Raw genomic sequence first — 10,000 nt, 5'->3', positions numbered from 1 at the left:
GTCATATGAGGTGTAATGTCGTGCATGCTGTCGTTCTCTCACTAGAGTGTGGAGGTTCTGGGTCAGAAGGTTCTGGAGGTGGCGGCAGAGAAAGCAGCGAGTCAGAAGCACATCTCAGAACTGATTCAGACTAAAGCAGAACTCCAGGAGAACATCAGAGCTCTAGAGGAGCACATCACCACCCTCAATGACGTCATACAGCAGAACCAGAACCACGAGAACCGACTCAAAGAACGAGTGGAGCAGCTGATGGTGAATAGATTAGATTGCACTGTCAGAAGTTCATGATCATTTGACAGTACCTGTGTGAAGTATTTGTTGTTGTGTGTTTGTGTGGACGGTCAGATGGAGAAACAGAATGTGGAGGTGGAGCTGATGGAGGTCAGACAGAAGGAGGAGGACATGTGTGCAGCCAACCAAGCTCTCATGAGACACCTCGAGGACACACAGGTAATCAGTCAATCAGTCAGTCTATCTATTTATCAATCTGTCTATCTGTATATCTATGAATGTCTCATGTGTGTCTCAGAGTGAGTTGAGCAGGTTGAATCGAGCTCATCGTGAGATGAAGGACAGGTTTGAGGAGGAGAGCAGACAGGTGGAACAGTTGAGGAGGAGAAAGAGTGAGTTAGAGGAGGAGAGGAAGAGACAAGACCGAGACATTCAGCGTCTGCAGGAGGAGGTGAGACGAGACACAAGAGAGTTTATGATGAGCTTCATTAAGCGTTTCAGTCCAGATGATTTCTCCTGTGTGTGTGTGTTTGTAGATGAGTGTGGTTGTGCTGGGATCTGAACGTGAGACACAGCAGCTGCAGGAGGAAGTGAATGCTGTCAGAGATCACAGCCAGAGACAACTCAACACTTTACACACACAACTGCACAACACACATACTGAGCTACAGACACACACAGATGCAGCACAGGAATACCACAGAGAGGTGTGGACACACACACACACACACACCAACACAGACACACACTGAGATACAGACACACACAAACGTTGCGCAGGAATACCACAGAGAGGTGTGGACACACACACACACACACACACACACACACACACACACACACCAACACACACACAGACACATCAATACCCCCCCCAACACAAACACAAACACACAGACACACCAACACAAACACACACACAACTGCACAACACACACACTGAGACACAGACACACACAAACGCTGCACAGGAATACCACAGAGAGGTGTGGCACACACACACACACACACACACACAGACACACAGACACAGACACACACAAACACTGCGCAGGTATACCACAGAGAGGTGTGGGGACACACACACACACACACACAGACACACAGACACACACAAACGCTGCGCAGGTATACCACAGAGAGGTGTGGGGACACACACACACACACATCACACACACCACACACAGCACAAACACACCAACAGAAACACACTCACACACACACACACACACACACACACCAACACAGACACACACACACAAAACTGCACAACACACACACTGAGACACAGACACACACAAACGCTGTGCAGGAATACCACAGAGGTGTAGACACACACACACAGACACACCAACACAAACACACACACACAAAACTGCACAACACACACTGAGATACAGACACACACAAACGCTGCGCAGGAATACCACAGAGAGGTGTGGACACACAAACACACACCAACAAAAACACATACACACACACACACACACAGACACACCAACACAGATACACACACACAAAACTGCACAACACACACACTGAGATACAGACACACACAAATGCTGCGCAGGAATACCACAGAGAGGTGTGGACACACACACAAACACACACACAGACACACCAACACAAACACACACACACACACAAAACTGCACAACACACACACTGCGATACAGATACACACAAACGCTGCGCAGGAATACCACAGAGAGGTGTGGACACACACACACAAACACACACACACACACAGACACACCAACACAAACACACACACTGAGAAACGATGTGCAGGAATACCACAGAGAGGTGTGGACACACACACACACACCACACACCAGCACAAACACACACCAACAAAAACACACACACACACACTCTCACACAAACACACACCAACAAAAAACACACACACACACACACACACACAAACACACACACAGGTTAGCTTTACATCTGGATTGATTGTGTCTGCCATTGTTGAATGTAATCTAATTTATTGTAATCAAATTACTTTTTAGTCAAATGTAGTGTAACCCATTACATCTTAAAATCCTGAAATCAGATTACAGTTACTGACTTTCAGTGTTAATTACTTAAGTACATTACTTGGGTTATAGTACATATACTGCTAAATTAATAATATTCATGTAGAACCATGTTCAGTGCATGTTGTGTTCAGTAATTAATGCCTCATTAAAAAGGAGAAAAGTGTTGCATGTGACAGTGAACAAGGAGGAAATATAGACTTTGATTTAAATTAGTTGAGTGGAAAAACTAAAACTTTTCTGTAAAAAGTATTTTAGAAAGTTAAGTAATTAGTACTGTGATTACTTTTTCAATGTAGTCAGTAATCAGATTTTTACAGAAGTAATGAGTAGTTGATTATTTTTTGAGTAAATTACACTGGTGTCTGTTTAGTGTTTGAAATGTGATACTGTTCGACTTTCATTATTCTGTACTGTGTGTGTGTGTGTGTGTGTGTGTGTGTGTGTGTCAGCGGGGTGTGTTGGAGGATAAACTGTCTCGTTGTGAGTTTGATCTGAATGAGGCTCAACAGAAAACTGAAGAGCTGCAGAAGAGAATCCAAGAACTAGAACACAACAAACACACATATGACGACAGACACATCAAACTCATGGAGGTACACACACACACGTCATGATAATGGGGTCATTCTCATGAAAACTGTCAAGAAAATCCTTAATTTAACCCCAAATCAATATTATATACAGTATATATCTGAAATTAAATTTTGCATAAAGAAAATGAAGTCTACATTTAGGATCATTAAGATTTTTTGCATTGCAACATTACAGTTGAAGTCAGAAGTTTACATACACTTTAGCCAAATACATTTAAACTCAGTTTTTCACAATTCCTGACATTTAATCGTAGAAAACATTCCCTGTCTTAGGTCAGTTAGGATCACTACTTTATTTTAAGAATGTGAAATGTCAGAATAATAGTAGAGAGAATGATTTATTTCAGCTTTTTATTTCTTTTGTCACATTACTCAGTGGGTCAGAAGTTTACATACACTTTGTTAGTATTTAGTAGCATTGCCTTTAAATTGTTTAACTTGGGTCAAATGTTTTGGGGAGCCTTCCACATTTCTCCAAAAAGTAAGATCTTTGTCCCCATGTGCACTTGCAAACTGTAGTCTGGCTTTTTTATGGTGGTTTTGGAGCAGTGGCTTCTTCGTTGCTGAGCAGCCTTTCAGGTTATGTCGATATAGGACTCGTTTTACTGTGGATATAGATACTTGTCTTCCTGTTTCCTCCAGCATCTTCACAAGGTCCTTTGCTGTTGTTCTGGGATTGATTTGCACTTTTCACACCAAACTACGTTCATCTCTAGGAGACAGAATGAGTCTCCTTCCTGAGCGGTATGATGGCTGTGTGGTCACATGGTGTTTATACTTGCGTACTATTGTTTGTACAGATGAACGTGGTACCTTCAGGTGTTTGAAATTCCTCCCAAGGATGAACCAGACTTGTGGAGGTCCACAATTTTTTTTCTGAGGTCTTGGCTGATTTCTTTTGATTTTCCCATGATGTCAAGCAAAGAGGCACTGAGTTTGAAGGTAGCCCTTAAAATACATCCACAGGTACACCTCCAATTCAGTACACCTCATATCAGAAGCTAATTGTCTAAAGGCTTGACATCATTTTCTGGAATTTTCCAAGCTGCTTAAAGGCACAGTTAACTTAGTGTATGTAAACTTCTGACCCACTGGAATTGTGATATAGTCAATTAAAAGTGAAACAATCGGTCTGTAAACAATTGTTGGAAAAATTACTCATGTCATGCACAAAGTAGATGTCCTAAACGACTTGCCAAAACTATAGTTTGCTAATATTAAATCTGTGGAGTGGTTAAAAAAAATGAGTTTTAATGACTTCAACCAAAGTGTACAGTGCATCCGGAAAGTATTCACAGCGCTTCACATTTTCCACATTTTGTTATGTTACAGCCTTATTCCAAAATGGATTAAATTCATTATTTTCCTCATAATTCTACAAACAATACCCCATAATGACAATGTGAAAGAAGTTTGTTTGAAATCTTATTTTTATTAAAAATAAAAAATGAAAAAAAAAAAAAAAAAAAATCACATGTACATAAGTATTCACAGCCTTTGCTCAATACTTTGTTGAAGCACCTTTGGCACCAATTACAGCCTCAAGTCTTTTTGAGTATGATGCTACAAGCTTGGCACACCTATTTTTGGGCAGTTTCTCCCATTCTTCTTTGCAGGACCTCTCAAGCTCCATCAGGTTGGATGGGGAGCGTCGGTGCACAGTCATTTTCAGATCTCTCCAGAGATGTTCAATCGGGTTCAAGTCTGGGCTCTGGCTGGGCCCCTCAAGGACATTCACAGAGTTGTCCCGGAGCCACTCCTTTGTTATCTTGGCTGTGTGCTTAGGGTCGTTGTCCTGTTGGAAGATGAACTTCACCCCAGTCTGAGGTCCAGAGCGCTCTGGAGCAGGTTTTCATCAAGGATGTCTCTGTACATTGCTGCATTCATCTTTCCCTCGATCCTGACTAGTCTCCCAGTTCCTGCCGCTGAAAAATATCCCCACAGCATGATGCTGCCACCACCATGCTTCACTGTAGGGATGGTATTGGCCAGGTGATGAGCGGTGCCTGGTTTCCTCCAGACATGACGCTTGCCATTCAGGCCAAAGAGTTCAATCTTTGTTTCTCATGGATTGAGAGTCCTTCAGGTGCCTTTTGGCAAACTCCAGGCGGGCTGTCATGTGCCTTTTACTGAGGAGTGGCTTCCGTCTGGGCACTCTACCATACAGGCCTGATTGGTGGAGTGCTGCAGAGATGGTTGTTCTTCTGGAAGGTTCTCCTCTCTCCACAGAGGAATGCTGGAGCTCTGTCAGAGTGACCATCGGGTTCTTGGTCACCTCCCTGACTAAGGCCCTTCTCCCCCGATCGCTCAGTTTGGACGGGCGGCCAGCTCTAGGAAGAGTCCTGGCGGTTCCAAACTTCTTCCATTTATGGATGATGGAGGCCACTGTGCTCATTGGGACCTTCAATGCTGCAGAAATGTTTCTGTACCCTTCCCCAGATCTGTGCCTCGATACAATCCTGTCTCGAAGGTCTACAGACAATTCCTTGGACTTCATGGCTTGATTTGTGCTCTGACATGCACTGTTAACTGTGGGATCTTATATAGACAGGTGTGTGCCTTTCCAAATCATGTCCAATCAACTGAATTTATCACAGGTGGACTCCAATCAAGTTGTAGAAACATCTCAAGGATGATCAGTGGAAACAGGATGCACCTGAGCTCAATTTTGAGTGTCACGGCAAAGGCTGTGAATACTTATGTACATGTGATTTTTTTTAATTTTTTATTTTTAATAAATTTGCAAATATTTCAAACAAACTTCTTTCACGTTGTCATTATGGGGTATTGTTTGTAGAATTTTGAGGAAAATAATGAATTTAATCCATTTTGGAATAAGGCTGTAACATAACAAAATGTGGAAAAAGTGAAGCGCTGTGAATACTTTCCAGATGCACTGTATGTAGGGTTCTGACTTCAACTGTATGTGCAATTAATTACCACACACTAACACTAACCCAAGCACACCCTCAAATATTTTGATGAATTTAGCTCACTTCTTGTAATAATATTCTGTAATGATCATGTTTAGCTCATTTATTCTGTCAGGAGAGAGTGTTGGAGTTACAGAGATGTCTGATGGAGGAACAAACCAGCTCAGATTCACTGATGAAGAGACTCGAGAGAGCAAGAGAACAAGTCAGTCTCTCACACACACACACACACATACACACACACACACACAAACACACCCACACACACACACACACACACACACACACACACACATACAAACACACCCACACACACACACACACACATACATACACAAACACACACACACACATACAAACACACCCACACACACACACACACACACACACACACACACACACATACACAAACACACACACACATACACACACACACACATACAAACACACCCACACACACACACACACACACATACATACACAAACACACACACACATACATACATACACAAACACACACACACACAATATTTTGAGAATAAAGTAAAAAATAGAGAAGTCGAAGCATTATGAGAATAAAGTGGTCATATTTTGAGAATAAATCGAAAGGAAAGTGACGAGGTGGACAACAGTAAAGTGGAGCGTCTGTGTCTTTACATACAACAGCACTAAACAGGGAGATAACATGGATATGCAACCGAGCTGAATTAGTGTGAAGTGTTTGTGAGCTCTCTGTTCATGAATGAGGTGTGCATTAGTACAGGAGTTTTCAACATGTGGGCGCCTGTCAAGGGAGGTGCGAGATACAGGCTCACACTGAAGTGAAGTGACAAATAACTGGAACTGCTGTGAATTATACAAGTTCATATCAAGATATTGTATGTGGTAACATCCTCTCAGTTACAGTATTGTTTAGAGAGCAAAACCCAATAACAACACCAATCAGGACTGTGTGAATGTCTGTCTGGTTCTTTCTCCTGAATAAATGACATTTCCGACATTACCGCTGCAGTGTCCAGATACTAATAACTCTGTGCTGATGAGCCAAAACAACAAGGATTTCTTTATTGCTAAATCCTAAACTAAAGTATGATTTAACTACATCCTCCTCATCCATCTCTTGCATTAATGAAGCTGCCGGCTCGCCGTCCGTTCTGTCATTGTGATAATGACGCTCCGTTTAGCCTAATATTCAGGGTTTTTTCTTTAAATATTTCTTTTTTATTCACACAACTTTATATACTAATTTATTCTCACAATGCTATGATTTTATTCTTGAAATGCTACTTTTTTTGCATGTTATATAAAACATCATTACGAGATCAAGTAAAGTTAGAAATAACTTTTATAAACAGCTGCGTTGGGTTTCATGACTGTTATTAAACATGATTCCAGGTTATTTTTAACAAAGCAAAGTTTGAACGCTTGATAAATGGTAAGTGTTTTTTTCTGGTATGCAGACTGAAATACATTAATTAGACAATTTAATTTGATTTAAAAATCAAGTTTAAGTAGTTTAACTCCACGCACATGACATGGAAACCAGCACGGGCAGAGCGCGTATACAGGCGGTGACAGTTTGATCATTTCTGTTTGACTTTAATGTGAGATTTGATCATTTTAAGACATATGTATTGTGCTGTTTAGGCTTATCTCACTGTGCTGATATATTTCATTGCAATAAACATTCTACCGACTCCCGACTGACCCCGAATAACCGAACAAGATAACTGGTGCATGCGTTAAAATCTACTTGGTGTGTGGATTGTTAAAAACAAATGAAGATTAGAAAGGAGGCTTATAGATTATATATTTAGAAATAAGCATAATAAAATGTCAGTGCCTCTGAGAACATAGAAAGCTCCCACTCGAGGCGTTTGTAACGATTCAATGAACTTCAGCACAAACAGCAGGACAAAGTCCAAGTGTGAGCTGTCAATTAATGGGTCAGAATTCATTTACATTTGAAGTCAGAATTCCTTCTTTGTTGCTTTTGTACCCTGATGCAATAAACATTAAGCCGTACTTTTTATTTTAATCACAAAAACCTTTGTGTCTATTAACAAAAGATGCGGGGCTTCAGCGCTATCAGCCAGAGTTTAGCAGGTCACGACTGTCTAATGCAGTCTATTTAAAGCACTTGAACAAAGACAGTCGAGCGCTCTGTACCTCAATGATTCACTAATTGGAGTCTCTCAGTTAAAAGCACAGACTCACAACTGAAAGAACACACTGCTCTGTCAGGTTATATAATAACAACATTATCATGAAACCTACAGCCATTTAAAAACATTGAAAATCAATTTATATATTATGAGGAATTGTTTAAATGTATTTGTTGCCTTGAATCAATGTAACTACACTTTTTTATTAAGTCGTGAAAATGAAATATTGTTATTGCGTCTCATTACGTGTTGAAAACTCATTGCCACGTCAGTCTGGTACTGTCGCCTCAAAATCATCAAAGTATAAATCAATAACATAAAACAGTATTTGAGACAAAGTAACATTGTGACAGAACAAACTCCAGTTCTCTTTTAATAATTCTAACTTCGAAATTCAGTTTCAGTCAATCTAATTAACCGGCATATTACCAGCAGTTTTTAAATCCATTTACCTGTACTTAACTGACACCTAATAATATTATGATATTCAAACAATATGTATTTTCATAACCATTGATGAGTTATTGATATAGTGTTGAGGTCTCGCTGTGTGATTTCTGCACCACCAACAATAAACACTGTTTTCACAACAGCTTTCTGAATATACCCCGTCTTGCATTAATCAAACAAAGAGAAAGCCCCGCCCCCAACTCATGCCATTGGTTGAGTAATGTTGTTGGGGGCGGGTCTAAGCGGGTCGCTCAAAAACACACACAAGAATGTTTTACAGAGACACAGTGTTTACGGTTTAAGAACTTATGAATGACTTATAGTTGTGTGCTTATTAAACTGGGATAAAGGAAGAATTTGAACACTTCAGCTTTAAAGGTGTAACAATGAAGTTTTATAATGTATTATTACTGTTGTTCAAATTAATCAAGAACACAGGCCTACAGTTGATTATAAGGCATTATGAATACTAATATAATAAATTATACAGTGAAATTAAATGTGTTCATGTGTTTAAACAAAACCTAAAATCTCATATAATCACAGCAATGTGCTTTAAAACACCTTTCCTGTGTGTCTGCATTCAGTTTCATGAAACAATCTAGTGTTGCTGACGAGTCATGTGTGTGTGTGTGTGTGTCTGTGTATGTGTGTGTATGTGTATGTATGTCTGTATGTGTGTCTGTGTGTGTGTGTGTGTGTGTATGTGTGTGTGTGTGTGTGTGTATGTATGCGTGTGTGGGTGTGTGTATGTCTGTGTGTATGTATGTATGTGTGTGTGTATGTGTGTGTATGTGTGTGTGTGTGTGTATGTCTGTGTGTATGTGTATGTATGTATGTGTGTGTGTGTATGTCTGTGTGTGTGTGTGTGTGTGGTGTCTGTGTGTGTGTATGTATGTGTGTATGTATGTATGTGTGTATGTGTGTATGTCTGTGTGTATGTCTGTGTGTATGTATGTATGTGTGTGTGTGTGTATGTCTGTGTGTATGTATGTGTGTGTATGTATGTATGTATGTGTGTGTGTGTGTCAGATGGAGCAGGTGAGAGCAGATCTTCTGCAGGAGCGAGCGGTTCGTCAGGATCTGGAATGTGATAAAATCAGTCTGGAGCGGCAGGTGAACGTCACACTCATTTAATTGAAAACTATTCTTTTTTCCATTGATTTAAAAAACAGTTTTAAAAAAAGAAAATAAATAAAAAACATTTTTCTAATATTGATTGGAAAATTATTTAATTTGCATACCACATTTATTTATTTCCATAAATATATAGCTGGCTTTTACATTTTAAAAAGGCAATTCAAATAAATAAATAAATGAAACCCCTGACCTGATGCATGCAGAAGTCAAATGGAATTGTGACACAGTTGCACTGAAGTATATATATATATAAACTAAGAAATATAAAATATCTAAATTGTTTAAATATCAAGACTGTTTGTTTAGCATGGCTAATTCAATGTCTGGGAGGTTCCAGAACGGGTAAAATGGCTAACAGCACCTTTAACATTAAAAATGGAATATAAACAGGACATCTGAATCCTAAATAAGAGCATCACTGGTGTTTCTTGTATTGATTT

General features: G+C 39.9%; 1 protein-coding gene and 1 long non-coding RNA gene across 3 annotated transcripts in view; one reads left to right on the top strand and one right to left on the bottom strand.

Moving 5' to 3' along the window:
- LOC127437159 (cingulin-like protein 1) overlaps positions 1-10,000 on the top strand; it is a 19,522-nt gene that overhangs the window by 7,327 nt on the left and 2,195 nt on the right. For both annotated transcript variants that reach the window (XM_051691880.1, XM_051691881.1), the window contains exons 9-15: positions 46-252; positions 346-450; positions 530-682; positions 768-938; positions 2,729-2,872; positions 5,921-6,010; positions 9,453-9,536. In XM_051691880.1, the coding sequence (XP_051547840.1) occupies positions 46-252; positions 346-450; positions 530-682; positions 768-938; positions 2,729-2,872; positions 5,921-6,010; positions 9,453-9,536 (954 nt within the window). The remainder of the gene's footprint in view (positions 1-45; positions 253-345; positions 451-529; positions 683-767; positions 939-2,728; positions 2,873-5,920; positions 6,011-9,452; positions 9,537-10,000) is intronic.
- LOC127437168 (uncharacterized) overlaps positions 9,973-10,000 on the bottom strand; it is an 877-nt gene continuing 849 nt past the window's right edge. Inside the window, exon 3 of the long non-coding RNA XR_007896541.1 lies at positions 9,973-10,000. This exon is cut by the window's right edge and continues 112 nt beyond it. This is a non-coding gene — a long non-coding RNA (uncharacterized LOC127437168).

The sequence above is a fragment of the Myxocyprinus asiaticus genome, chromosome 48, assembly GCF_019703515.2.
Source record: "Myxocyprinus asiaticus isolate MX2 ecotype Aquarium Trade chromosome 48, UBuf_Myxa_2, whole genome shotgun sequence".
Classification (NCBI taxonomy): domain Eukaryota; kingdom Metazoa; phylum Chordata; class Actinopteri; order Cypriniformes; family Catostomidae; genus Myxocyprinus; species Myxocyprinus asiaticus.
This window is presented reverse-complemented; position numbering and strand designations above follow the sequence as displayed.